The sequence below is a fragment of the Xiphias gladius genome, chromosome 11 (genome assembly GCF_016859285.1).
Source record: "Xiphias gladius isolate SHS-SW01 ecotype Sanya breed wild chromosome 11, ASM1685928v1, whole genome shotgun sequence".
NCBI lineage: Eukaryota > Metazoa > Chordata > Actinopteri > Istiophoriformes > Xiphiidae > Xiphias > Xiphias gladius.
This window is the reverse complement of record NC_053410.1, coordinates 27,073,787-27,101,675: the sequence shown is the minus strand read 5'-3', so window position 1 is coordinate 27,101,675 and position 27,889 is coordinate 27,073,787. Positions and strand designations below refer to the sequence as shown.

Here is a 27,889-nt window from a genome sequence, read left to right as displayed (position 1 = left end):
AGTGATAACAGCAGAAGTGAATTATGAAGTAAATTATAATGTGGTAGCACTTGTTGTGACCTGTTTCAGCCACAGTCTCTCCCAGTTCAGATGTGGAAACAAAGTACGGAAACTCAATTGAATCAAGTATGAGTATTTATTCGCTGTCTGCAGAGAGCGGAGATCAATCAGGTCAGCACAAGCAGCCATACCAGGAAGAGATCTAACTTGAGCTCTATGTGTGTGTCTTTATATGCTGTATGTTTCAGTCAGCCCAATGTGGCGTAATGTAAAGCCCGCCTTGTGGTTTGTTGCTTGTTCCTGTTTCATATCGTCCGTTGGGGTCATGACCGTTGGGGTCATGTCATGTGTTTCTGCGTTTCCTGTTTATCAGTGAAGTGTGATCTCTTCTTGGCTTACATGTAGCTGCATATAACATAAGGCACAGTAGATAACACAACGAATATTGAATACCCACACACTCATACACAGTTTTGAAGACTTGTATAAAACCAGTCATATTTTCTTGATAGAAACAGAAGCTGTAGGCTGTATTCCTTCAGGCCTTGTCTGACAGCGTTCTCTCTGCAGTAGTGGGTTGCTTTTGTAGTTTTTCGGAGAACAGTGGAAGGGAGTGCTTCTCCTTGGAGACTGTGAGAAGACAAAATAATGAAATAAAGTGAATGGACAAAAGCTAGAGCACAGACACCTCACATAATAGGACTGAAATCATGCTTCTGCTGCTGCAACTGAAGCACACTGAGTCTTTCACTCCACTTCAGTCCACTCTCCGCTTCAGCAGGTCATATCAACACAAACATTAAATACTAATGAACGTGTTGAATAAAGTTTTTATGATAGGAGTTGATTACATACAGACTTGTTCTCATCTCTCATTAACTCTCCAGTGTGCCTGCATGTTTTTTGGAAATGATGGATGGGAAAGTATTTTTCCCTGTGTGTAATTAGGCAGCCAATTAACAGATCCAAGGTAGGGGCTTTCATTCTTCCACTCACACACACAAATACACGTTTGTATGATTCCTCACACAGTTTCTTTTATCATCCAACACAGAGAGAGAGATGTGTGTTCTCAAGCTCAGGCGTTACTTCCTCTCTCTCTCTCGCTTTGTCTGGCCTCCTTTTTTTCTGCCCAGCTAAAAAAAAAAAAAAAGATGAGGAAAGAGCATAAAAAAACCCACCTAGGATTCCTTGTTGGGCCAGTTCCTCCTCTATAGAAATCAGCCGGTTGTATTTAGTCATCCTCTCAGCACCGCTCAGACCTCCCAGTTTGACATAGTCCAGCCCCAAACCAACAGCCTGAGGGGGGAGAAGAGTAGCAAACTGTGAGACAGAAACTGGTGCTGAGGAAGCATGTGCAATGCACATTGAATAGATGCTCTCTAAAAAAGGTATACACCTTTTTGGTGATTACAACTGCGACATAACATCTTTCTTTTACTTGATGAAGACAGGAAAAAGGACATAACACAATGGTGAAATGTTGTCATTCTCATCAATAAATCTTTTTTAGGAGAAATCATCAGGTAAAAGGGAGATATAATGTCAAAACTTTTTTCTTGAAATTGTTTTTGCCTTTTTGCTTGTTCACCTGCTGTAATGCTGGGATGTGCATACACTTTCAACCCTCTAGGAATGCACTCAGTATAATGAGGGTCAGGGGTCAAAGTGCTGCCACGCCTTTAGGCTGGGATCTCCTAGGCACACTCAGTCAATGACTCTGTCCTTATATTTAAATCCTGCCTCAGGACATGTTTTTCAAAACCATAACTATTGATTATTAGCAAGTAATAAAGCAATGTCCAGTTAGAAGGAAAAAAAAAGAGGCAGAAAGTGTCTTTCATGAATTAATCCTCTACTTTGATGTCACCTCAAGACTTAAATTGGTGTGTAAAGATAGGTCTATACACAATACATGTATATACAGCCAGTTTTCAGTTTATTAGGAACACCTAGCTAAAACTTATGCAGTATAATACAATAGTCCTGCAATAATTCCGTCTTTATGAAGTGTACAGTTTTTATTTTTATATGCTTTAGAGATCATACAGAGTAAACTGTATGGTCATTTTGGAGGCAGCAGTCTGTGGTGCTGTACTGTATTGTGTTACACAGAGAGGTGTTATTTAGCTTACCCTTGATACAAAATGTGGGTGGACAAAATAAGAGAAACACCTGTTGGTATAATGCAATACAATTACAACAAAAACTGAACATCAAGGTAGGATTTATTGTAGTTTAGCTGTTGTATTATACTGCATTAGTTTTAGCTAGGACTTCCTAATAAACTGCCAACTAAGTGTACACACACACACACACACACACACACACACACACACACACACATATACAGTACATAGGAATACAGTATACACTCACCAAGCACTTTATTAGGAACACCTGCTATCATTGCTATTCATGAAGTTATCCAACCAGCCAATAATTTAGCAGCAGTGCAGTGCAATGAATCCAGCAGATACAGGTCAGGAGCTTCAGTTCATGTTCACATCAAACATTAGAATGGGGGAAAAATGCTATCTCAGTGACTTTGACCGTGGCAGGATTGTTGGTTCCAGACGGCTGGTTTGGGTATTTCTGAAACTGCTGATCTCCTGGGATTTTCAACAGCCATGGTCTCTGGAGTTTTACTCAGAATGGAGCCAAAAAGGAAAAACAACCAGTGAGCTGCATTTCTGTGGATGGAAACACCTTGTTGATGAGAGAGGTCAGAGGAGACTGGCCAGACTGGTTGGAGCTGACAGAAAGGCTATGTTAACTCAGATAACCACTCTTTACAGCTGTGGTGAGCAGAGAAGCAGCTGAGGCAGCAGATGGTAGGATCAGAATTTGGCATCAACAGCATGAATCCGTGGACCCAACCTGCCTCTTGTCAACAGTCCAGGATGGTGGTGGTGGTGTACTGGTGTGAGGAATGTTTTCTTCGCTCACTTTGGGCGCCTTAATACGAATCAATCATGGTTTGAATGCCACAGTCTGTTTGAGGATTGTTGCTGACCATGTGCTTCCCTTTATGGCCACAGTTTACCATCTTCTAATGGCTACTTCCAGCAGGATAATGCTCCATGTCAAAAAGCAAAAGTTGTCTCAAACTGGTTTCATGAACATGACAATGAGTTCAGTGATCTTCAGTGACCTCCCCAGTCACCAGACCTGAATCCATCCAAGACTGGCAATATGAATGTGGCAAATCTGCAGAAATTATGTGATGCAATTTTGAGAGCAAAGGGAGGCCCTACCCAGTATTAGTATATTGTTCCTAATAAAGCGATAAAATGGAATAATAAATGGACTGCACTTATATAGCGCTTTTCTAGTCTTATTGACACTCAAAGCGCTTTACTCATTCATACACACTCACACATACTGACAGCACAGCCATCAGGGGCAATTTGGGGTTCAGGATCTTGCCCAAGGACACTTCGACAGGCAGACTGGAGGAGCAGGGAATCGAACAAGTTCGATCAAGTTGTGAACACAATACCGTATTATCTAAGTTGAGCTGGTGAACTTGTTAGAAAACAGTTGCTTACTTACACATCAAGCAGACTCGGAGCAACATTAAAAGTCATTTGGAGTTATGTTTCTGGATGGGTTTTTGCAGTGGGCATTTGCTCTGAAATCAGCTACCTCTATGGTCGAAAACGGCATTATGAGAGCAGTGAGAGTGAAAACAGTAATGTTGTGGGCCTGACAGCTAAACAATCAGCTGAAACTCACTATAAAGCTCTGTAAAGCCAAGAGGAACTGCAGATTCAGGTGATAATTCTCTGTAGGTTCATCACTACGATTGACCTCTCTCACACTCTCACATTGTTTTCACATTTTAATTTGATACATTGTTATTATAAAAGTATGAATTATAGCCACTTATATGTTCATCAGTCAAACAGAAGAACATTCAACAGCTTTATCCTTCAGAAACTCATTCAATTAAACTCTTAATGCCACTTGGCTTTGTTGTGGTGAAAGCACACCATCATAGTTAAACTTTTCATGATATCACTACAACACTTGTTCCTGGTACTGCAAAGTAAAACAGTGGGTGGATGGTTTGTGACCATTAATGCACACAAAACATCATTATTGCAGATGGCTGTTGCTTTGGATCAAGGTTTTCTGCTCTGAGAGAATCTTAAACAGAGTTTGGTGAAGAGATACAGAACTAATCTCTAATTAGAAAAATTACATGTAGCTGGACAAGCGAAATAAAAGAGAGGGAATAAAACTTACTATATCTGACAAAAAGTCATTATTGCAGGGCTCACTGCATGCTGTACCCATTAACCCCGAACCTGCAGGACAACAAGTAAAGACACACACATTCACACACAATTGGCATTGATAAGTATCCATTTTAGACGCAATATTTCACAGATGAAAATGATGTAGGATTTTGACATTAGAAATCTATGGAGACAGCGTTAGTTCAGACACTGAATGCATGCTTCAGCACTTATCAGCTGCTTCATTCATGTATCACTATCAGCTATTTGGCTACCAGTTAATTAGTAACATCTAATCCTATTCATGGTGCCATCCTAATATGGCACTTTTCACTGTTACTCTGCCTATAGAGTCATGCTAACAGTATGCAGTTGCAGTCTCCTCAACCAACCCAACCTCCTCCTTATTTGTTACATTTTTGGCGGGAACGCAACTGCGGGGCCAGCCCTATGAACGTGAATGTCCGTGAGTGACTGACTGACTGAGTGCATGATAAAGTTACACCACTGGTCAGCCAAATGCCATGTAACTGAGTGCTGATGTTACACAATTGATCGGGCATCCAGGTGTTGGAGTTTTCCCATTGGTCATTGCTCTTTCAAAATGAATTAATAGTAATTGCAACTATTAATTTGCAATAGTAACTGTTAAAACAGTTACTATTGCATCATCAGGGGGTGTTTAGAGGCTGTGTTGCCAATTTAGCACCTTTGTCACTACATTTAACGACTTTTCGCACTTTTCTCCAAAAAGCACCGAGCGACATATCTAGCGAGTTTTTGGACACAACCTAAGCTACTTTCTGTAGAAGAGAATTGCCAGTGTTGCCCTACAAGCGTGAGGTCTGCCTTTCCCTCCACAGGCCACACCTCTCTGTATCTCATTCAAGTGACCACATGGCAGCTAACACAAATGTGAGTGAGCTTCAAACTTACTATCTGAGTGATCATTTTACAAGTAAATAGCTGTAACCACAGCACAGTCATTATCTTTAACTTATGTGTCTGGTGATTTTGTCAGACAACGTTGCAGTTATAAAATAAGGGTTTTAGCAGAGCAGAGCAGCAGCCTGGAAATGGCTTGGAAGTGACTACTGGTTAACATGTAGTCTTAATGGTTAGCATTTCAGTCACTATTTCATACTTGTTCCGTTGTCTGACAGCAGAAACAAAAACATGTAAATGAGAGCAGCTTTATTGGGAATTCTGCTGTATTAAATTACTGTGTCTGTGAGCACAGAGAGTACGAGAAAAGCAAACATATACTAGGTTTTGACCTAGTTTTGTTTGTATTTTTGACATGTATGTTTATTAAGGGGGGATTATTTCTCCCAACACACTTGCATTGCTGTTCTGTTCTGATCTTTGAGAACTCCCTAGAAGAGCAGAGCCTTTTCCATCAAATCTAACTGTAGAACCTTTTGCTATAAACAATCAGCTCTTTGACCTAAGTGTCTCTGACCCGTGTGGAGTAGAAGACAAAAACTCCAATTTGAACAAAACAACCCATCTCCCTGATCATGAGTTTGGATGTCTCATGAGGGAGAACTGAGGCAAAAACAAAGTATTGAATAATATTCTGGTGAAAATATCAGTGTTTGGAATATGCCAGTGTACAGTGGAGAACTTGATTTCTGTGTTTACTTTGCAAAACACTGTGTTAGGAAGTTAAAGGTTTAGCCGAGAGGAAGGCCAGGATAATATTGGCCACCATCCACACCTAAAAGCCACATGCATTCAGTAATCTATTTCATTACAGTTTTAAATGCAGTTATGCCAATAAGGCAAAGCCTCTACTGGGGTAGATTGCAGGATGTTTGTTGTAAGTATATAGCATCAACATATGCTTACAGAATATATGAAAGCCTTCCCCTTCAGTTGATTATACTCATTGAGGTCAGGTTACAGAGACTTCAACAGCTGTATTTCAGTCAGGAAATTCTCATCAAGGAGTTAAAACTATTGCAACAATTTACTCCCAGATAACAATAACTCCCAGAACAAATTTACACAAGTGTCACCCAAACCTATGTCTGAGCTCAAAACCCACCCTGCCAGAACCTGGGAAGATACACAACAAATTATCATGAATGCATACTGAATTGAAATATGTGCCAATTGTACCAGTTTTATTGCAAGATGAGGTTGGGGATGTGGACCAAGTTAAAAACCTGGGAAGGGGTGCAGTACAGTGCTGAGCAGTGGTCTGTGCAGAACAATTGAGCACTAAATCTATTTATATACACTGCATGGTTATTCATATACTGTAGGAAAAAAAGTGTATGAAAAAAAGTTTAAAAGGACTTTAGAAGGACTCCCATGCCTGACTGAACACCTGTAAGGCTCCATCTTTCATTGGTTCCTTTCAAACACGTCTCACAAAGGAAGCATCACAAAAAAAGAGATGCAGTATAGCAAATATGTCTGTCTTTTTTCAAATAACTCTACTCTTATATGTTATAAAAAGGGTCAGAAAGTCAAAAAAATTATGTTTCTAAGTAGTATCCCACTTTGTGGAAGTTGATTTGAACAGTATTTTACTAATTTACAGCTGAGTACTATTTTTCCCATTCAGCATTGATTCTGAATCTTTTTTTCTACCACACCTCAGTGGATCTGTTACCTTGTTGCTCTGATGTGATGCGGACCAAATCACTGACTGTTGTCTCGTGAATGTGTTTCAAGATGTGACCTCGGACTCCCAGAAGGGGCGGGGCCTTTGACTTGTAATTGATTTCAAATAGCAGCGAACACGAGTCTCCAATCCCATTGCTCAACTTCTCCCACTGGTCTATGTCCTTACAGAGCACATACACACATCCACAAGAAAAAGGATACAATTTGAGTGAGGAGCATGCTGTAAAAATGATCATACATATGCATATAAACACATACTGTATATCTAACACACAGTCAACCTAAAAAAACACAAAACTATTGGGGTTTCCTTGGCTCTACATTGAACCCTGCTTGTAATCAATGGAAATTCATAAAAGTTTGATGTAAGATGCACATGACTAGTAGAACAAATCTGTTCGTTACACTAATTAGGCAGTCCGATGTGGTGTTGAACACAAGTTTTTTTTTAACAATAAACCAGGAGAGTACTCCATAAAGGAGGACCGGCAAGTACATCTGTAACTATGGCAACAAATGCCCTAAAACTAACCAGTCACATGTCAACCACATACCTACAGCTTACTGCAATGTTAACTCCCAGTTGCAAACTAGTTTTCAGGCTTCAGCTGGTACTACAACCTTGTGAGCAGAAACATGCCACATACGATGCCCTGCTGCCAGAAACACTCACTAAGCACCAAATAATACTTGCCAAGAAATGCACCATTTACTTGAGTAACTTCTGTTACAAACTACTTCAACTGTAATGCTATATCTGTATTTTAATTCTGACCTTTTAGGAATTCACCTGAAAGGTTTTTACTTTTCTGCTTAACACTCTTAAGTGTCAGGAGCAGAAACTAAGGAGAAATGACATGTACAGTATATTAACAATATGTCTATATACATGAACTTGGAAATGTTGACAAAATAATGATAGTCTTTTGAACTTACCTCTCTCCTAAATGGATTGATTAAGGCCAGCACTACTGGATACTTGCTGATGAGGGTTTGGTACATGTCCACTAATTCATCTGGAGACTTCAAAACTCCAGTTGCAACTTCATACTTTCCTTTAGACTGAGAGGAAGAGAAAACAAATTCATATCTCTTCACTGCTTGTTGTCTCTGTATCTGCAGTACTTATATTGTATTTGCATGTGAACTGACTTCTTCAGCTGAATCCATATAGAAGTGATTTACACAAGGACTCCTACGCAAGGACTCCCAACACCTTGGCACACATAAAGCCAGCGAATATCTTTCGTCAACTTACAAAGACCATTAGCTCACGGGCGGCACAGTTTACTGCTAAAGGGATCTCTGTTCCCAGTGCCAGTCCAAGGTTAGAGCAGGCTTCAGTGATCAAATCCAGAGGCTGCTCAGGTCTCTCATAGCTCACAGCTGGCGCTCCACTGTCATGCAGAAACGCCTGAGTGGCCTCAGAGCAAACAGACATGGTTCACCTTGTCAACAACATCTATGTATTTTACTTTTACAAATCCAACTGTAATAAACACATTAACCTCCAATATTCTTAACACTTCCCCTCTTTGGATACATCTGTTGAAAAGTAGTTTAGCTGAAGCTGCATGTGAATGACAATAGATGAGTATTTATTCATATATTCGAATGAAACGGTTGTCATTTCAAGGTTATTAGAAGATGAGTGTGTTCCACTCACCCTCTAGACTGTATGAATGTAAGTGCTAGGGGTCACTGAACAATGAAAGAGATAACTCTGTGTATACAGTATAAATGCTGCATGAAGGAAAAGACAGATAGGAGAAGTATTTAATGTTTTAATAAGCATTTCTAGGCCTGCATACCTGAGTTAATTTGAACATTAGCCATGAAAATCACAAAGAAATATCCTTTTTTTATATAAATACATATCTTTTGGGAAAGCTCAGTAACAGAAAAGCTTTGAATTCTGCCTCCACCTTTTACATTCTATGCAATCATAAAGCATGTGTGAACTCAATTCCTATTCTTGCAGTGAATAAATAGCAATGTCCCTCACCCCAGCTTTTGTTGAAGTGTTCATTATTCTCATCATCTCCTTCTGTAACTCAAGGGCCATTGTAATGATCTGTTGAAGGAGTTCACAGTTCAGAGCATTTTATAAATGCTATAGAGTAAACTGAATATAGAGGAAGTGAGGTGCCTTACCAATAATACAGCACATCATAGCAACAACAAAGGAAGCAACAAACTTGCACAAGGAACACTAACTTTATACAGTGAACAAATCTATACCAAATGCAGCCACTAAGAAGAAGTGGGCCAAAGACAGAAAGAACATGTAACAACTACACAGAGATGTGACTGAGAGTGGAGAGTACTTGTTTGACTCATTGTCCAGCTTTGGGGATCAGGATGACTTCCTCCAGTAAACTCAGTTTTCCAGGAGAACTCTTCCCACAGCTCAGCAAAGTTACCAGGGAGATGGGGATGTGAAACTGTGTTGCAGTCTGAATAAAATTGTTTAAGACATCATTACATGTTGCTCCCAGTGTGTGTAGTGTTTGTGCGAAAATACGTGTTTCTGCTTGTGTGATCTAACCTCTCGGTTTTTTAGAGCTGCTATGTATTTGTAGAGAGGGATGCCCTGTAATTGTGCGGAGGTTCTGGCAACAGCCAGAGACACTGAACCAATGGCCAAGCTCCCAGGCAGAACTGGATCCGGTGGCTCAGCTGGAGGAAATGGCTTCTCTTCAGTGTTGCTCTTTTTAGCTGTTATATAAATGGGGGGGGGGGGGGGGCGCGCTTTGGTTAGATTATGGTAAGGCATGGCAGATATAACTTGGTTGGGGTTAGGGTAAGGTTGGTTAAGGTAAAGGGAAACACATGGAAACAGACACCTGCATGCTTTTGGACTGTGGGTGGAAACCAACACAGGCATGGTAGACCATGCAAAATCCACACAGAAAGAAACCAACCAGCTGAAAAGATTCTAAACCAGAACCTTTTTTTTTATGTGAGCTGACAGTGCTAACCACTGCAGCCCTGTGCCACCCATAGTATCGTAGAATAGATGCATTGTGGTTTAGATAAGTAATACATCTACACTGAACTCTGTTGTCATTGCTTTGTGACATGGTGCTGGAAGTAGCCATTAGAAGATGGTAAACTGTGGCCATAAAGAGATGCACATGGTCAGCAACAATCCTCAGATACGCTGTGGCATTCAAACCATGATTGATTGGTGTTAAGGGCCCAAGGTGTGCCAAGAAAACGTCCCCCAAACCATTACACCACCACCACCAGTCTAGACTGTTGACACAAGGCTGGTTGGGTCCATGGATTCATGCTGTTGATGCCACATTCTGACCCTACCATCTGTGAGCTTCAGCAGAAATCCAGATTCCTTATACCAGTCTTCAACTGTCCAGTTTTGGTGAGCCTGTGCCCACTGCAGCCTCAGATTTCTGTACTTGGCTGACAGGAGTGGAATCCGATATGGTCTTCTGCTGTTAGCCCATCTGCCTCAACGTTCAACATGTTGTTCATTCTGAGCTGCTGCTCTGCTCAAAACAGCTGTAGAGAATGGTTATCATAGCCTTTATGTCACCCATAATGACTGTGTCTGCTCCCTGACCAACAAAATAATTAACTCAAAAACAAACAGGAGAGGGGTTGTACATAAAAATCAAATGAAAATTAAGACCACAAAATAGTGGAGAGAATAAATAGCAAGAGAATTAAATGTGGACTCTTAAATATTAGTTCTTTTCCATCTAATGCTGTATTAGTAAATGATCTAATAACAGATCATTATATTGATATATTTATTCTCACTGAAGCCTGGCTGTGTGATGACGAATATGGTAGCCTAAATGACTCCACTCCCCCAGTCATATTAATACTCATATTCCCCAAGGCTCCGGCCAACGAGGTGGAGTCGCAGCCATTTTCAACTCAAGTCTGTTCATCAACCCTAAACCTAAACTCAACTCATTTGAAAGCCTGGTACCTAGTCTTACACACCCAACTTGGAAAACTTTAAAGCCTATTCTATTTGTTAGAGAGTTCTGCGCTCTGTACTCTGAATTTTTATCTGAATTCTCAGAGTTTTTATGAACTTCAGTCCTTAGTACAGTTAAAGTACTTATAATAGGTGATTTCAATATTCATGTGGATGTTGATAATGATAGCTTTAAAACTGTGTTTATCTCATTGTCGGACTCAATTGGCTTCACTCAGAGTGTGAATAAATCCACTCACTGTTTTAACCACAGCCTCAACCTTGTTCTGACTTATAGCATCAAAATTAAACATTTAATAATCTTTCCACAGAATCCTCTTTTATCAGATCATTAATAACTTTTCTATTCCTATTACGGTCCAATTTATCTTCAAACTTAGAAACAGCTGTAAAACCTGATATTTAGACTGTTTTTCTCCCCTGGACCTTCACCGACTAACTTCAATAATGTCTTCATCTAAACCATCAACCTGGCTCTTAGACCCCATCCCAACTAGGCTGCTTAAGGAGGTTTTACCCTTAGTTAACACTTGTTTACTAGATATAATCAATCTGTCTTTATTAATTGGCTATGTACCACAGCGTGTACCACCACATTTAATTGGCATTACAGGAACCGCTCTAAGCTGGTTGAAGTCCTATTTATCAGATTGATTTCAGTTTGTGCACGTTAACCATAAATCCTCCATATACTCAAAAGTAAGTCATGGAGTTCCCCAAGGTTCTGTGCTTGGATCAGTTCTATTCACCTTATATATGCTTTCTTTAGGCAATATTATTAGGAAATACTCCATAAACTTCCATTGATATGCTGATGACACCTAATTTTACTTGTTAATGAAGCCCGATGAAACCAATCAGTTAGCTAAACTTCAAGCATGCCTTAAGGACATAAAGACCTGGATTACCAGCAATTTTCTGCTGTTAAACTCAAAACTGAAGTCATTGTACTTAGCCCCCAACACCTCAGAAACACGTTATCTAAGGATATACTTACTCTAGATTCCACTGCCCTGGCCTCCAGCACCACCTTTAGGTATCTCGGCACTCTCTTTGATCAGAATATGTCTTTTAACTCCCACTTAAAACAAACTTCAAGGACTTCCTTTTTTCACCAACGTAACATTTCAAAAATCAAGCACACCCTTTCTCAAAAAGACGCCGAAAAACTAGTCCATGTTTTTTTACTTCCAGGTTTGATTACTGTAATTCCTTATTATCATGTTGTCCTAGCAAATCTCTAAATACTCTCCAGCTGATCCAGAATGCTGCAGCGTAAGTACTGAAAGGAAATAGGAAAAGAGATCATATTTCTCCTGTGTTAGCTTCTCTGCATTGGCTCCCTGTAAAATTCAGAATAGAATTTAAAATCCTCCTCCTCACCTACAAAGCCCTTAATGGTCAGGCACCATCATATCTGAAAGAGCTCATAGTACCGTACTACCCCATTAGAACGCTGTGCTCCCAGAATGCAGGCATTCTTGTTGTTCCTAGAATCTCCAAAAGTAGAATGGGAGGCAGAGCCTTCAGTCATGAGGCTCCTCTACTGTGGAACCATCTTCCTGTTTTGGTCCGGGAGGCAGACACCCTCTCCATATTTAAGAGTAGGCTTAAAACCTTCCTTTTTGATAAAGCTTACCGTTAGTACTGGCTCGGGCTTGTCTTGAACCATCCCCTAGTTATACTGCTATAGGTCTAGATGCATTCATTTGGCATCAATGCTCGTTACTAACTTGGCTTCTTTTCTCTCCCGTTGTTTTGCGCTTTCTCATCTCTCTGCTCTCTCTTCCTGTCGCTTTCTGCAGGTATTTCTGCCCCTGGTGTTGCAGAGTCTGGATCTGTGACTGCAAACCACCTACTGCCCCCATGATCCTGCTCAACACCCACTGCTTCAAATATTATGATTATCATCTATTATTATATTTAGTCTTAGTAGTACTATTATTCACCCTATTATTATAATTATTAGCTTTAATATTAGTCTCATTATTGTTACACATCTTTATGTTATACGACTACTGTGCTATGTCCCAACCCCTCTCTCCTTCTCTCTCTTTTCTTCCTCTTTCTCTCTCTCTTTCTCTCTCAACCCAGCCGGTCGGGGCAGATGGCTTCCCACCATGAGCCAGGTTCTGTTCAGGGTTTCTACCTGTTAAAAGGGAGTTTTTTTGCCGCTGTTGCCAAGTGCTTGCTCATGGGGGATTGTTGGGTCTCTGTAAATATAACTATAAAGAGTATGGTCTAGACCTACTCTATATGAAAAGTGCCCTGAGATTATGATCTGGCCCTATATGAATAAAATTGAATTGAATTGAATTGAATTATCCTCTAGATCTTTAGATCAGATGAGAAAAACCTCAATTAGAAAGCACTTATACAGGGGAAGCACGCTTCAGTAGAGTAGTGTTACAACAAATAAGTTGTACATGAGGTCATATGCTTGTTCAGTCTATTGATATGCTTAGGTCCCCCTTATTTACATTAATGTCTTAATGATGGCCAAAATTGACAGTAATTCTAAGCTCAAGCATCTGAGGCACAAAACTGAAATTTTTCTTTCAACCTGGTCTTGGTTATAATATCAGTGAAAGGCAGGGTAGAGTGGACGAAGGTTTACCACAGAGATTAGAGTTATTTATTCCGTTCATGTAATGCAAAACTCCCAAAAAAATGTTTTGGAAAAGATAAAAAAAAAAGATTCACAATCAAAATACAGCTTTAAATTATAAAATTCCATTACGGAATTGGAGCAGGGAAAAGAAAAATCTTATTTTACCTGCCACTTACTCGAAAAACAAATAAATATTACAAAAAGATGGTCTTTCAGTTACAGTCTTTTAACAGCCAATACTTACAGTAACACGAGGAAAAAGAAGAATCAAGAGTCATACACAATAATTCACCATCATTTAAGAAAACACATTACTTGACAACTTCATATAGTCTAAATATTTAGTCTAAAGATATATATGCAACCCTTTAAATCATTCTATAGAAAAGTCAACGGTTTTGACACGAACCACTGAAATACATATTTTATTTAAGGTCTGTGCATACTGAGGGTCCTCATCCTCTGAACTAAAAAAAAACTTTTATAAATTTTCTGGTAATACTGCTATCTGCCCTGTACATAACTAATTATGTCTGTAATTCAACTAAATCTTTAAGTTTCATTAGTCCTGACTTAATAAACAGTCTGTTGGTTTGCTCTCTTGAATTCACTAGGAATAATTCTTACTGATTTCTGTTGGTCATGTACACATTGCCCCACACTTCCACACAGAAGCTAAAAAATTGCAAAATAAGTGAACATTACCAAATTTTCATTGCCTTGTACTCTAACATATACTTTGCTTTGTTTATAAAAGAAATATTCTTAGACACTGTCGTTTTTACGTACAGTTAGGTCTAGAAGTATTTGGACAGTGACACATTTTTCGTAATTTTTCTTCTGTATACCACCACGATGGATTTGAAACAAAGCCATCAAGATGTGATTGAAGTGTAGACTCTTAGCTTTAATTCAAGGGGGTTTAACAAAAATATTAATCTTTTCAGAATTAAAGCCATTTCCATACATAGTCCCTCATTTTAAAAGGCTCAGAAGTAATTGGGCAAGTGACAGTTGATCAGCTTAATTTGTTTACTCATTATTTCATGATAAATTAAGCAGATAAAAGCTCTGGAGTTGATTCCAAGTGTTGAACTTGCATTTGGTAGCTGTCCATGGGAAATGTTAATATGTAGTCCAAAGAGGTGTCGATGCAAATGAAGGAGGCCATCATTAGGCTGAAAAAACAAAATAAACCCATGAGACAGTTGGCAGAAATTTTAATTTCAACAATCTGGTACATTCTTAAAAAGAAGGAATGCACCGATGATCTCAACAACTCCAAATGGCCTGGAAGACCATGGAAGACCACTAAAGTGGATGATTGCAGAATTCTTTCCTTGGTGAAGAAAAACCTCGTCACATCTAGCAAGGTCAAGAACACTCTCGGGGAGGTAGGCATATCATTGTCAAAGTCTACAATCAAGAGACGCCTTCATAAATGTAAATACAGAGGGTATACCACAAGGTGCAAAGCACTCGGTACACTCAACAACAGAAAGACCAGATTAGACTTGGCCAGAAAACATCTTAAAAAGCCTACCCAAGATTCTTTGGAAAGATGAAACCAAGATTTACTTATATCAGAATTATGGGTGTTTATTGATGATGTGACTGCTGACAGAAGTAGCAGGAGGAATTCTGAAATTTATTAGGCTCTATTATCTGTTCAGATTTAGCCAAATACTGCAAAACTGATAGGACGGTTCCTCATAATAAAGATGGGTAATGAACATACTGCGAAAGCAACCCAAGAGCTTCTCAAAACAAAGAAACCGAATATTCTTCAATGGCCAATTCAGTCAGTTGACCTCAACCGAACTGAGCATTCTTTTCACTTACTGAAGACAAAACTGAGGGCAGAAAGACCCACAAACAAGCAGTAACTGAAGGTGGCTACAGGAAAGGCCTGGCATAGCATCTCAAGGAGAGAAACTCAGCTTTTGGGTGATGTCCATGGTTCCAGACTTCAGGTAGTCATTGACTGTAAAGGATTTCCATTAAAGTATCAAAAATAATCCTGATATTTATATCACTGCTGGTTTGTCCAATTACTTTTGAGCCTCTGAAAATGAGGGTCTATCTATAAGAATGGCTGTGATTCCTAAACAGTTGATGCAATATTTTTGTTAAACCCTTTAGGTTGAAGCTGAAAATCAACATTTCAATTTCATTTAATTTGTTTCAAATCCATTGTGGTGGTGTACAAAGGATGAAAATTGTGTCACTGTCCAAATACTTATGGACCTAACTGTATGCTATCTGAAATTTCCATGTCAGTTTTTCATCCATTATCACACCCAAGAATCTAAATTCAGGCACTTTTACAGTATAGAAACCATCTACAGACAGTGAAACTTTTTTTTTCACCCTTTTTTCAATTAGCAAAAACCATGAAATTAGTTTTGTTCAAGTTTAAGGATTACTTATTTTCATCAAACCATCTTTTAAGTTTGACCATTTCATTTTCAATGCTTTCTGCTAAAGCTTTTAACTCATGTCATGAGTTAAAAGCTGCAATATCTTCGACACTTCACATGTGTCATTAATATACAAACTGAAGTTTAGGCCACAATCCAAGACTTGTGGAACTCCACATTCAATCTTCTCCTTCTCCAACTACTCCTCTCACACCTTATGTATGTAATTTGGAACTTAATGTGGCATGATCTATGGCATCAAATGCTTTTTTTAATTCAATAAATACCCCTATTGTATACTTTGTATTGCTGTTGTAATTTCTTCCATTATCTTCATTAACACTAGAGCTGTTTATCAATTTGTCCGGAAGCCATACTGAGAAGTATGTAAATTTTGTACCAACAATTTTTCAAGGACTTTGTAAAATTGTGAAAGCAAGGACACTGGTCTATAGCTAGAAGAACTGTGTTTGTCTCCAATTTTAAAAAGTGCAATAATCTTTGCTATTTTCATTCTGTCTGGGAAAACACCTGTATGAAAAGAAAGATTAAAAATATAGGTTAAAGGTTTGATTATACAGTCAATAGTCTTTTTCATTATAAACATGTCGATCCCATCACTATCAGTTGATGTGTTATTTTTGGATTTTGCTACAATAGATCTAATTTCAATTTCATTCACCTCTCCCAGAAACATAGACTGCAACACCTCTACTTCCATAATTGTAAATTTATTTTTATTACCCTTGTATAGTGGTCTTTGTTCTAAATTTTATGAAGTCTCTGTAAAGTTTGTTTTTCTTCTTGCTTGCATTTTGTAAGCCCTTTGTTATTCAACGTTTTTTATATAACTACATTTTTGTTTATACAGTATTCTTGGACAGTGATAAGTAAGTAAGTAGCTGTTTAGAAAGGGCTCATATGCAGCATTTACTTCTTCTACATAAAACCCGTTTCCATTCTTCTTTTAAGAGGTCATTCCTACACTTGTTTATTGTTTCATCATTTCTTACCCTTATGTATCTACTGCAATGTTCCTCCTTCTTTCTCTTTATTTGACAATCATATATTGCGAATACAGGTAAATGGTCATTTATGTAACTTATTACTAGCCCACTTTTTAACAGTGTTCTCCATGACATTAGAAAAATGTTGTTAGTCTTTTTTTGCACAAATCAAGGTTATTCTACTTTGCTTTGTAATCAACGGTTGTAGCCCTCTGGTATATAAAGCATACAGGAAATCAATGTTGTTTTATGTATGTATACATTTAAGAGGTCAATATTAAAATCCCAACAGATTATAAATATTTTACTTTCATTTAACCTACTCATTAATTTTTCTAAACTATCTTTAAAGATTTCTACATATGACCCTGGTGTTCTGTATACACAAGTCACAGTGATATATCTCATTCTTTCCATTTCAAGTTCCACAGTCATGCACTCCATTAAGTCATCAATTATAGTTCTCATATATTCAACTGGTTTACACTTCAACTTACTGTCCACGTATAGGGCCACACACCCTCTTGTTGGTTCTATTAATATACTGTAACTCATAACCCTCAATTTCGAAATCTGTACTCTTTCTCTTGTTTTAACCATATCTCAGATAAGGCTATCAATTTAAATTTACTTTTAAATGTATTCAAATATTCATTGATCTTAGTAAAGTCTGCATAAAGAATTCTACAATTGAAATGTATTGCTGAAAATGTATCATCCAATCCACAATGTCATTGAGTTGAGCACTTCTATAATATTTACAAGTGTCATTTATATGATTAAACAAATGACTCTCCAGGTCGACATCATATTCACAATCATTCACCTGAATGTCCTTCTTTGCCCAGGCAGCTTGAAGCACCCTGTTCCTCATTTTATAGTTTTGGAAATGGACTATTATTGACCTGGGACGATCGTTATGTCCAGTGTGTAGCCCAGTTGCCCGGTGTGCTCTTTCAATGAGGATTTCAGCATTAACAACCTGATTCTCCTGTATTAGGTTTTGCACGAACTCAACTATGTTATTTCCCTCACATTTTTCAGGCACTGAATAAATTCTCAGATTCTTCCTTTGTGCACGGCCTGTGAGATCTTCAGATTTTGCCTCCAATTGTTTCTGTAGGCACATACTGTGAATAAGCACTTTGGTCATACTTATTTCATGGTCCTTGTTTTCTTCATTTCTTAATTCTGCTGCAACCATTCTTACTTTCAGTTCCCTGATGCCTTCTCTTCATTCAGTTATTTCTTTCTTCAACGCTCCAAAGTTCCTGGCAGTTTCTATTTGGAATTCACTGATTTCTTTCAGTATTTCAGAGAGTCCCAAGACGCCTTCCACACCTTAGTCAGATTGATTTCTCTCAGGTGGATTGTTTGCGCAGAGTTCTGCCTGTTTCTGTCTTTCTTTCTGGCTTGACGAAGTTGACATGTTTCTTTTCCCCCTATTTTATGTCCTACAAAAAAGCCTTGAAGTAGTTGACAAGCTCTGTTGTGATCTCAATTTTTGGAATTCAAAAATTTCGGGCATTGTTTGCAGCATTTACTTCACAGCACCAGCATACTGTAGATAGCCATCTTAGTTTCAAAGTATTATGACAAAGGAGTACAGATACAAATCCTACATTTTATTAAGCAGTAATAGTGGTGCAAAAAGTGCTTATAATATTAATTTGTATCCCTTAGAGAGCTCTAGGATCCCTTTCTGGGAAAAACACACAAGCGTGTTTAGGTTTAATAACTGGCTGCTGGTGCAATATTTTAGAACTGGAGAAATTATGACATTGATACCAAACATTCAGCAGCCTACTACCCTACCTTTATTAACACTCTTTTTGTCTTTAGTCTGTGCAGGCTGTGCAGAAGGGTACACCACCTCAGACGCGCTGGGTGAATGACTCTCCCCCTTCTCCTTGTTGCGAATGTCTCTCTCCTCCAGGTAGCGGGCCTTGAAGAAATTGCTGTGCAATTACAGAACACAAAATTACATTTCGGGTAACAAAAACAAGCTCTAAAAGAAGGTTGATCTGTCATGGGGTGAAATAAAATAAGACATCAAATGAATATGTGTAAGTGTGTAGGTACTGAGCTCCAGAGTATCTGTGGCACCTAACAGATGTCAATGAGAACAAAGGTGATCTCTAGTGATGGTCTCAGGTCAACCGCACTTAATAATGACTAAAAAGGTTCCACAAGGTTTTGGTCCATTATTATTTACAATCAAGATCAACAGTATTATTACTCAAGCACAGACTTATAATATCCATTTTTATGCAGATGACACACACTTGTATGCACACGGCTCTTCAGCTCAATCCACCACTAGGTTACAGTGTGCCTTTAATGCTCTTCAAACAACTCTGCATAATCTTAAACTTGAACTGAATGCTAATAAAACAAATGTTTTACTCTCAATAATCTCTCTTTTACATCTGTCTTCCTGCCTACATATAATGGTCCAAAATTTAAAGTAATTCAATCTTATAACTATCTGGGAATTTGGTTTGAGAGCATTCTTACTTTGAAATGTCAAGGGGAACAAGGCACAAAATAATAGATAAGAATGGGTTTCTTATATCAGAATCCGGCATGTTTTTGTCTTTGAGGACAAGAATACCACTGTGGAATCAACCATCATGTCTGTGCTTGGCCATGGAGATATCCTGTATGCCAAAGCAGCTCAATCCACCTTAAAACAACTTGATGCAGTTTATCACTGTGCCCTGTGTTTCATTACAGGAGATAAACATCCTACTAACACTGTGTGTTATATGAAAATGTAGTCTGGTCCTCACAAGCAACAAGAAGAGAACCAAATACTATAATTCTATAAATGTCTCCTACTAAAGCTGCTTAAGTATAAGACATACAGTGGAGTCCAAAAGTCTGACACTACCTCAAGTGGTCTCAGACTTTTGGAAAAGTGGACTACTTTCAAAAGTGGACCACTGTATTTTCTCAAATTTAAAACTACTTTTTTTTGGAACCCAGAACTGGCTACCTCTTGATAGCCCACCAGCAAATACTGAACTTGGCAAGACTGCCTTCCATATAAACGGAAAGTGGAAAGAATATTAAAACTTGAACATCTCTCTGTGTGACTTGTTTTGTGTCTTATCTCTGTTTTATTTTTCCTGCTCTCTTGCAAAAAAATGATATTAAATGATTAAATAAAGGTTATATATACATTCTTATTTCCATATAAAATGTATAGGGCCTTAAAGCACTTATAAGCCATTTTATATAAATGCAGCAGATTCCTATTTCTAGCTAGAAGCATAAATCTGGATATCTGCACTTTTGGAAACTATACTACATTGCTTTAGAAATCATGCAGGTGTCAATTTAATCCTGGCCGCTTCTACCTGAGGATGCTGGCATATAACATGGCATACATAGTATATGTTATGTCCACGCAAAAACTGCAATTTTCCATTGGGATTAAAAAAGTACTCTATGTAAAGTAATATACTACAACCAATGTAAGACGTTATATACTTGCTATACCTGAAAAATTTCCACTGCTTGTTTGTTCCAAATTTGACTCTATTATGAGACAGAAAGTGCAAGGTGAATATGGCATTGTCCACCCCATTCCCCAAGCAACTTGGTAACTTGGTAACTCATTAAGGTTTTCTATTGGGTCTTTAGACACAAGAGGAGCTCAGTTCATAATGATGATATGATAGGCTGTGACAATAGGAAAACAAGTGCAAAGCATTACCCTCTGCATGAACCAATTCTAAGATGTCAACACATAGCAAACTGCGTCTGACCCCATTAGATCTCAAGACATAGAAATGGCACTACTTATCTATTTATGTCTGTTTGTTTACCTTGTATTTTATAATGTAGAGGATTGAATTACAAAGTAATATGAACAACAATCAGTTGGAGAATCTAAGTTCATGAATTTCTGAATTCCAACATTTCTAGCGTAAATTTTATAAATCAATTTACCATTGACAGTATTTAAATCAGATTCTTAGTGATGTGACAGTGGGCCGCTTAGGAACGGAAGCTCAGAGTTTCCTCCTAGAAGAGTCCTGAAACCAGGGAGGTGCTCTCCCAGCATGCATTTTTTCTATACTCCAACGCACCAGTAAGAACCACCAAAAAAAGATTGTAGAAAAAACAAAGTATTTGGTTTCTTCTAAAATGTATTCTTGTCAGATGTAAACTCTTATCTAGCAGCAACAAAATACATCAAAACTTTCCACTTAAACTGAGTTAGCTATGGCTGGTAAGTCTTGAAAGCAGGTTGACCAAGAAACTTATATTGCAGCCCTAGATGAAAATACTTTACAACAACATGTGGAAGAGTATAAATTTAATAGTAATAATTATTACTAAAAAGGCACAATTGAATGTGTGGAATTTCTAGAAACAGATGACCAATCAAAGGTCTCAGAGCCTTTTTTCATTTCAATACCCCTCCAGAGTAACTTCAAAAACATTTGAAAACTACCAGAGTGCATGGTCAACTTCTGATTGGTCATAGGGGTTTTGGCCCTTCAACATGATGTTCTGAGGTTCATTGATCCACTGGACAGCGATCACCACATGATCAGCCCTCTCCTGACTCTTAGCTTTCCAGTCCAGGGAAGTCTCCTTAGGCCCAAAGTGGCTGGAGACAGCAGCTGAAGATATGCTCTGAACACCAAGAAAGGGAAGAACTTATTGTTATGGCTGGTAGATGGTATAAGGTTAACAACAAGCTATTTACCACAAAATCATTACAGCTGCTATGAATGACATGGTTGACTAGCAGCAGGTCCCTCTATTGTCAACATCCTCCCAACCTCCACACATATATTGTACACGCACTTGTGTTCACGAAACAAATCTTAACACAGTATTTTTTTACTACGTACAAAATAAACCTGGAGCTTACTTATCTCTCTCTCCCTCAGTGTGTTTGTTTCCTTCTCCTAGATGTGTGAATGGTGTGTTTGATTTAATCTCTTGTGTGTTTGTGTTGTCTGTCCTCTTTCCAGGTTTTCATGGTGGTGAGGAGGTTGTTTCAAAGTCCTTAAAGGCAAGTCTCACCACTCCGCAGCCATCTTGGCAACGCCCAAAGGAAGTTATTTTGGGCTAACAAGACCAGGCACCTGTCTAAATGAATGGGGAGAGAGCCATACCTTCATTTTCAGTGGTCCCCAGGACATAAAAACTGCATGTGTAGAATCACTAGTCGAATCTGATAAAAACCACTTAAAAAGTTTGGTGACCTTGCCCCAAAATAATCAAGTTGGGTCGCAATGGCAGCAGGTAAAGTAAGGCAGCCCAGATGTCCCTCTCCCCAGCACCGTTTCCAGCTTTTCCTGGGGGATCCTGAGGCGTTCCCAGGCCAGATGAGATATATAATCTCTCCAGCATGCTCTGGGTCTACCCCAGGGTCTCCTAACAGTTAGACGTGCCCGAAAGACGTCCAATGGGAGGCACCCAAGAGGCATCCTAATTAGGTGCTCGAACAACCTCAACTGGCTCCTTTCGACGCGAATTAGCAGCAGGTCTACTCCCTAGCTCCCTAGCTGATGTCAGAGCTCCTTATCCCATTCCTAAGGCTGAGCACAGCCAAAGCTCATGACCACAGGTAAATGTCAGAACATAGACTAACTGTTAAATCAAAAGTTTTGTCTTTCGGCTTAGATCCACCACAATGGTCAAGTACACTGCCCGCTTTACCGCTGATGCTGCACTGATCCACCTGTCAACCTCCATCCCAACCCAAAGGGAGCAAACTACCGTTTTCCAGCAGAGAACCATGACCTCAGACTTGGAGATGCTGACCCCCCAATTGAACACTGGCTGCCATCCGCTCCAGTGCATGCTGAAGGTCACAATCCAACAGAACTACATCATCTCTCATTCTGACGCCCCCAAACCAGACATTCTCTGGTCTAGAAATCCTGTCTATGAAGATTACAAACAGAAGTGGTGACGGGTGCAGAGAGGTTTGCAAAGTAATTTGCCTAAATTAATGAAAAAGACATTTTTAATCTCAGTGAGTGACAACACTCAAAAATTCTGACAGTATGCCGCCTTCAAGTATCTCTCGTTCTTACCCATTTAAAACCAACCATTGCACACAAAATGGACAGTGTCACAACATTTGTATTGGTGGTTGCAATTTAATCACTAATGAAGCAACACAGAACAAAAATGTAGTGAATGTTTTTTATTTTTGATAAACTCAAAGAAAAAACAAGTCTCACCACCTGAATGTTCACTACAATTTCCACTGAAAAAAAATGTATACATAACTTTCAAAGTAAATGGAGTGTCACATCTACCTGCTTCACAGAGTTTACACACACATGGAGAAGCCACAAAACACTGTTAGGATCATGTTCACTGACTTCTCCAGTGCTTTCAACACTGTCCGGCCACTCCAGCTGGCTGAGATTTCTGTGATGCAGGTGGACCACGACCTAGTGGCCTGGATTAGAGACCCCCTCACCAACAGCCTGCATTACGTCAGGCCACAAGGCTGGATGACTCGTCCACTGTTGGTTGAATCACAAATGACAAGGAGGAGGAGTACAGAGGCCTAGTTGAGAGCTTCAGAGGGTGGTCAAACAGTAACCAACTTCAGCTAAAGATTGGGAAAACCAAGGAGCTGGTGGTGGACATCCGGCACAGCAAGAGGCCCCCCACCCCTGTTGCTATAAGGGGAAAGGGAGTGGAGATGGTGGACATCTACAAATTTCTAGGGGTGCGACACAACAACAAACTGAACTGGTCAGACAACACCAAAGACTTCTACACGAGAGGACAGAGCAGACTGTTCTTTCTGAGGAGGCTCAGGTCTTTCAATGTGGGCACTAGGCTGCTATGGATATTCTACCAGTCTGTAGTGGCCAGTGTTATCTTCTTTGCCATGGTGTGCTGGGGAGATGGCCTTGGGAATTGTGGTGCCAAAAAATGGGCAGGCTTGTAAGGAACGCCAGCTCTGTGGTGGGGATGGAACTGGACAGTGTGGGGGCAGTGTTAGAGAAGAGGATGATAAGGAAGCTGAAAGCTATCACGGACAACCCCTCTCATGCTCTCTATGCTGAACTGAGGCAGCTCAGGAGCACGTTTAGCTACAGACTCATCCAGACTTGTCTCAAAGTGCATAGGGGGCTCTTTTGTGCCAGCCAACAGACTCCACAATGCCACAGCACCCAGTACCTCCTACCTCAACTGACTGAGACTTACAACCATACACTACTACACTACTCACAGTCACTGTCACCACCACAGATATTGCACAACATAAGAACATTGCACGTTACACAGATCTGTTTTATTGTATCTATTACTCCTATTTTAACTTATTTTATTTTATGTTTTAGGAGGATTATATCATGTATTAATGGAAATGTATTTCTTTGATGTTGACTACAGTCCCTTGTGCTGCTGTGTCAAACTGGATTTTCCCTAAGGGGATCAATGAAGGTACATATTGTATAGAAACATTTCCACGAGAATTTTGTCACATGTTAAGTGCCAAATGTAATTCTAATGATGACAATATCCAATATCAATGTAATTAAAGAGTTTAACTAAAGAGTTGAACTGTGTGTTATCTTAGAGAATAATGAATCTCTAAATGTATCAAAAGAAAAAAAGCTTTTTCAACATTAAGTACTAGGGTTTCAATTACTACCACTACAATATTCCAAAACACTGTCAGCTTCCACTGATGTGATCTTTCGCGTTTAAAGCTGATTACCCAGAGTTTGACAATGTGAAGGCCCTCTCTTAAAAATGAAAAACTGTTACAAGTTATTATTAATGCCACATCCATTAATGCCCAAGTAGTATTCTATAAAGATGAATTCCAACACAACAAACCATGGCTGACAAACGAAAGAAATAAAGATGTGTGACAAATGTAAGGAAAAACCTTAAAAAATTAGAGGAGAAACAGGATGACCATGCCCCCATTCATAAGGTACGAGGGGTCACTGAATGGTTTGATAAGTATGAAAATGATGTGAATGCTATGCTATGGCCTTCACAGACACCATATCTCATCCCAATTGCCCACCTATGGGACAGTGCTCTCCACCATCATCATCAAAACTCCAAATGAGGGAATATCTTTTGGAAGAATGGTGTTCATCCCTCCAGTATAGTTCCAGAGACTGGCAGAACCAATACTGAGGCGTAGTGAAGCGGTTCTGGCAGCTCATGCTGACCCAACACCTAACAACAACACTTTATGTTGGTTTTTCCTTTTGTCATCCATCTGTAGCTTACAGAATAAGTTTACGCCTCATTTCACAGCCTTAATGTGACCTTAACCTTGGTATTTCTTTGTTTACTTATTTCACACATTTCTTGTGCCTTAATTTGCTCTGCACTGATAGTAGAGAATTTGAGTCAACTTAAGATGTTTTTAATAACTTTATTGCATTGCATACTTCATTGCAATTGGACCAAAGTTTTTGGTAGGATGACGTCCTCTCTATTGACATTTGTCACAGCAGAAATGTTGACATCTCATAGCAGGAACCGTACAGGTGGAGCAAAAATATCAATAAGGGCTGCATTGCATTTAGGTTTACCAGTCCCATGTCAGAGAATTACAGTTTTGTCGTACAAAATCACTTTCCCAGCACTACCGCTGACGTTCCATACTCATGTCTAAGACGGAGAGAGACATATCCGCTTCCGGTCGTGGATTGACTCGTCTCCTTCGCTTCGCTCTAAAGCTCAATCTGCTTGAACTTTGACCCGCAAAGTCGCGAGCCTCTCCAATGCCCTGCTGTTTGTTTTGTTTTGTTTTTGTTTAAATATTGCACAGCGATTTGCAGCGTTTTATCAAACATTTCACTGTCATTAACCTCTTACTCACAATAGCCCAACCGCCTCTCTCGCTCTCTCTGCTGTTTGTAAGCTCCTGTAAGTTATGTTTGCAACCCACCCACGATATTTCCTGTCCCCTCCTGCTTTTGGTCATACCAGGCGAGTAAATTTCGCCACACAGATTTTGGTCTGCCTGCATCATAACGCAGTGCAGATGTAGTAGCTATTTAGCCAGTTGCTAGCTAACCTAACCACGCCGTCGCTGTCTAGACTGTAGCAAATAAACTTACTCAGGAAGAGAAACAAACTCGTACCAGGTAACCATGAACGTCTCCGGGTTTGTGTAGAAAGAGCTCGTTCAGAGCTCTCTCTATCTCCTCGGGGACTCTGTTAACCCGGTAAAACTCAGCAGCTGCGTTTTTACTTTCAGAGATGTCCTGTTCTTCTTTAGAAAGACGGCTGATAAACCCTTGATAAGACATTGTTCATGTGTCTTCACCGTTTCTGCTGACTTTGTGTTGTGTGTTACCATGGGAACGAGACGTTCAAGTGACAGCGGAAGGCCGGGAAATCAGAGCGACGTCGCGCGCGCTTCCCTGTTACTTTTTAACCCGTGTAGGTCATAAATCAAAAACTGAATATTTAGAAGGGATAAGACCTGTCTCTTCCATTTAGTGACCATAACTGAGGAGTTGTGGATTGTTCCTCCTCTGCCATGTCTTGTAGCCTTTGTAACTCACTGCTTTGTAAAGCACCGGATAAAGAAATTTACGTAAAGAATTATAATGGTAACTACCCCTTGTTAACAGCTAGGTTATAATTAATAACAAAATATATGTTTATGAGTGAGATCTACATTAGTCCTGTATTCAGCAAAATGTACTGTATATTTTAATTCTACTGAAACTACAATATCTGCAAATCTGACAACAGGAACCCTATCTACTGTTGTGAGAAGCCTGGAACCTAAACTGGGTGCAAAAAGCCTATGGCTAGTTGGTAAACAGGTTAATTGAGCTGAATCTTCAGAAAGCCCAGTGTGTGGAGTAGCTACAGGCCAAGGACAGTTTACTGTGTCACAGTAACCTCGATTTGGAAACAGACTGACCTTAACTATTCACTTTTTCAGATCACCTACACCATAGCTTTGCATTTTTTTGTATTTACTCACATTCAGTTACCATATATTTGCATGCCCACCAAAAACCTGATTAGCCAGTTTCTACAAATCATATATACATTACTGCTAACTGTCTGCCAAGGCATGTGTCTTTTTCCTGCCCAGGCTGCCACTGAGTCAATCCGCTTGCAAAGATATTAAACTTGCAAAGTCCGTTACAGTAAACACAAGGTTTGTTTTACTTTTTATTAATTATATTATGGTTGTTTGGTTGTAAATATAAAATTGATTTGATAAGTGACTACTGCATGATATAATGTTTTAAGTTTGACAACAGTAAAACCAGGCATGATGTTCACTGTCATACCTATTTCAAACAAATTTGAAATCTCTGCAAGCTCATTTTCATAGCAAATTGAAATAACTGAAGCCAGTGGCTGCCTGAAAGGAAGACACATATCCAAAAAATAAAAACTGTATACAGTGGAAAATAAAAAAATTGAAAGAAACACGCACACACTAGCTGATGACTGTTTTGAGATGAGGAGGATTTGGAGAATTAAACCAAATCACCAGATGATACACTACAAAGTTCTTCAAAGGTCTTCTTTTTCTCCCCAGAAACTTGGCCAAATGAATTTTTGAACAGGTCCCCATTGCTCTTTTTGTGCAGGCAGTATTATAGGCACTTTTTTGGGACTGCCCTGAGGTTAAACCTTTCTGAGAAAATGTATCTGCTGTGTCTGTTGATGAGACTCATTCCTGTGTCACAAGCACTGCTACTTCTCAATGATGCTTAAGCAGTTGAGTTGAACATAAGCTGCAGACGTCTTCTTATAGCAAGTCTCTCTGCAGCCAGGAGGCCAAATGAGTGCAGTCTGCTGCTGGAAACCAGCACAATAACAATAGTAGAATGGCTCTTGCCATACTGATATATCACTTAACTACAGCTGCCTTGTGCAAGGTAAGAAACAAGAAGACAGTGGGTGTATGTATGAAGTTTCTAAAACTATACTGGATATAAGGTGTATGTATGATTGTATAATTAATAATAACTGTATAATTATGAATACATATGTGCCTG

At 39.2% G+C, this 27,889-nt stretch overlaps 1 protein-coding gene across 1 annotated transcript; it reads right to left on the bottom strand.

The window, feature by feature from the left end:
- Nucleotides 1-94: 94 nt before the first annotated feature.
- On the bottom strand, nucleotides 95-26,177 carry eno4 (enolase 4). The gene is made up of 11 exons (XM_040140100.1): nucleotides 26,000-26,177; nucleotides 21,355-21,539; nucleotides 18,705-18,847; nucleotides 9,430-9,599; nucleotides 8,887-8,955; nucleotides 8,140-8,304; nucleotides 7,818-7,943; nucleotides 6,868-7,042; nucleotides 4,252-4,313; nucleotides 1,182-1,299; nucleotides 95-630 (listed from the first exon to the last, which is right to left on the bottom strand). The coding sequence occupies exons 1-11, from the start codon at nucleotides 26,165-26,167 to the stop codon at nucleotides 539-541; spliced, it is 1,473 nt and encodes a 490-aa protein (XP_039996034.1). The 5' UTR covers nucleotides 26,168-26,177; the 3' UTR covers nucleotides 95-538.
- Between the last annotated feature and the right edge of the window lie 1,712 nt (nucleotides 26,178-27,889).

Excerpts from the sequence above, each read along its gene's own strand:
- eno4 (XM_040140100.1), bottom strand. The coding sequence starts at position 26,167 with ATGTCTTATCAAGGGTTTATCAGCCGTCTTTCTAAAGAAGAACAGGAC. Across the intron at positions 8,305-8,886 it reads ACACTTCAACAAAAGCTGGG|GCCACTCAGGCGTTTCTGCA; the intron begins GTGAGGGACATT and ends GTTTGCTCTGAG. Across the intron at positions 7,944-8,139 it reads CCCGTGAGCTAATGGTCTTT|TCTAAAGGAAAGTATGAAGT; the intron begins GTAAGTTGACGA and ends TCTTCCTCTCAG.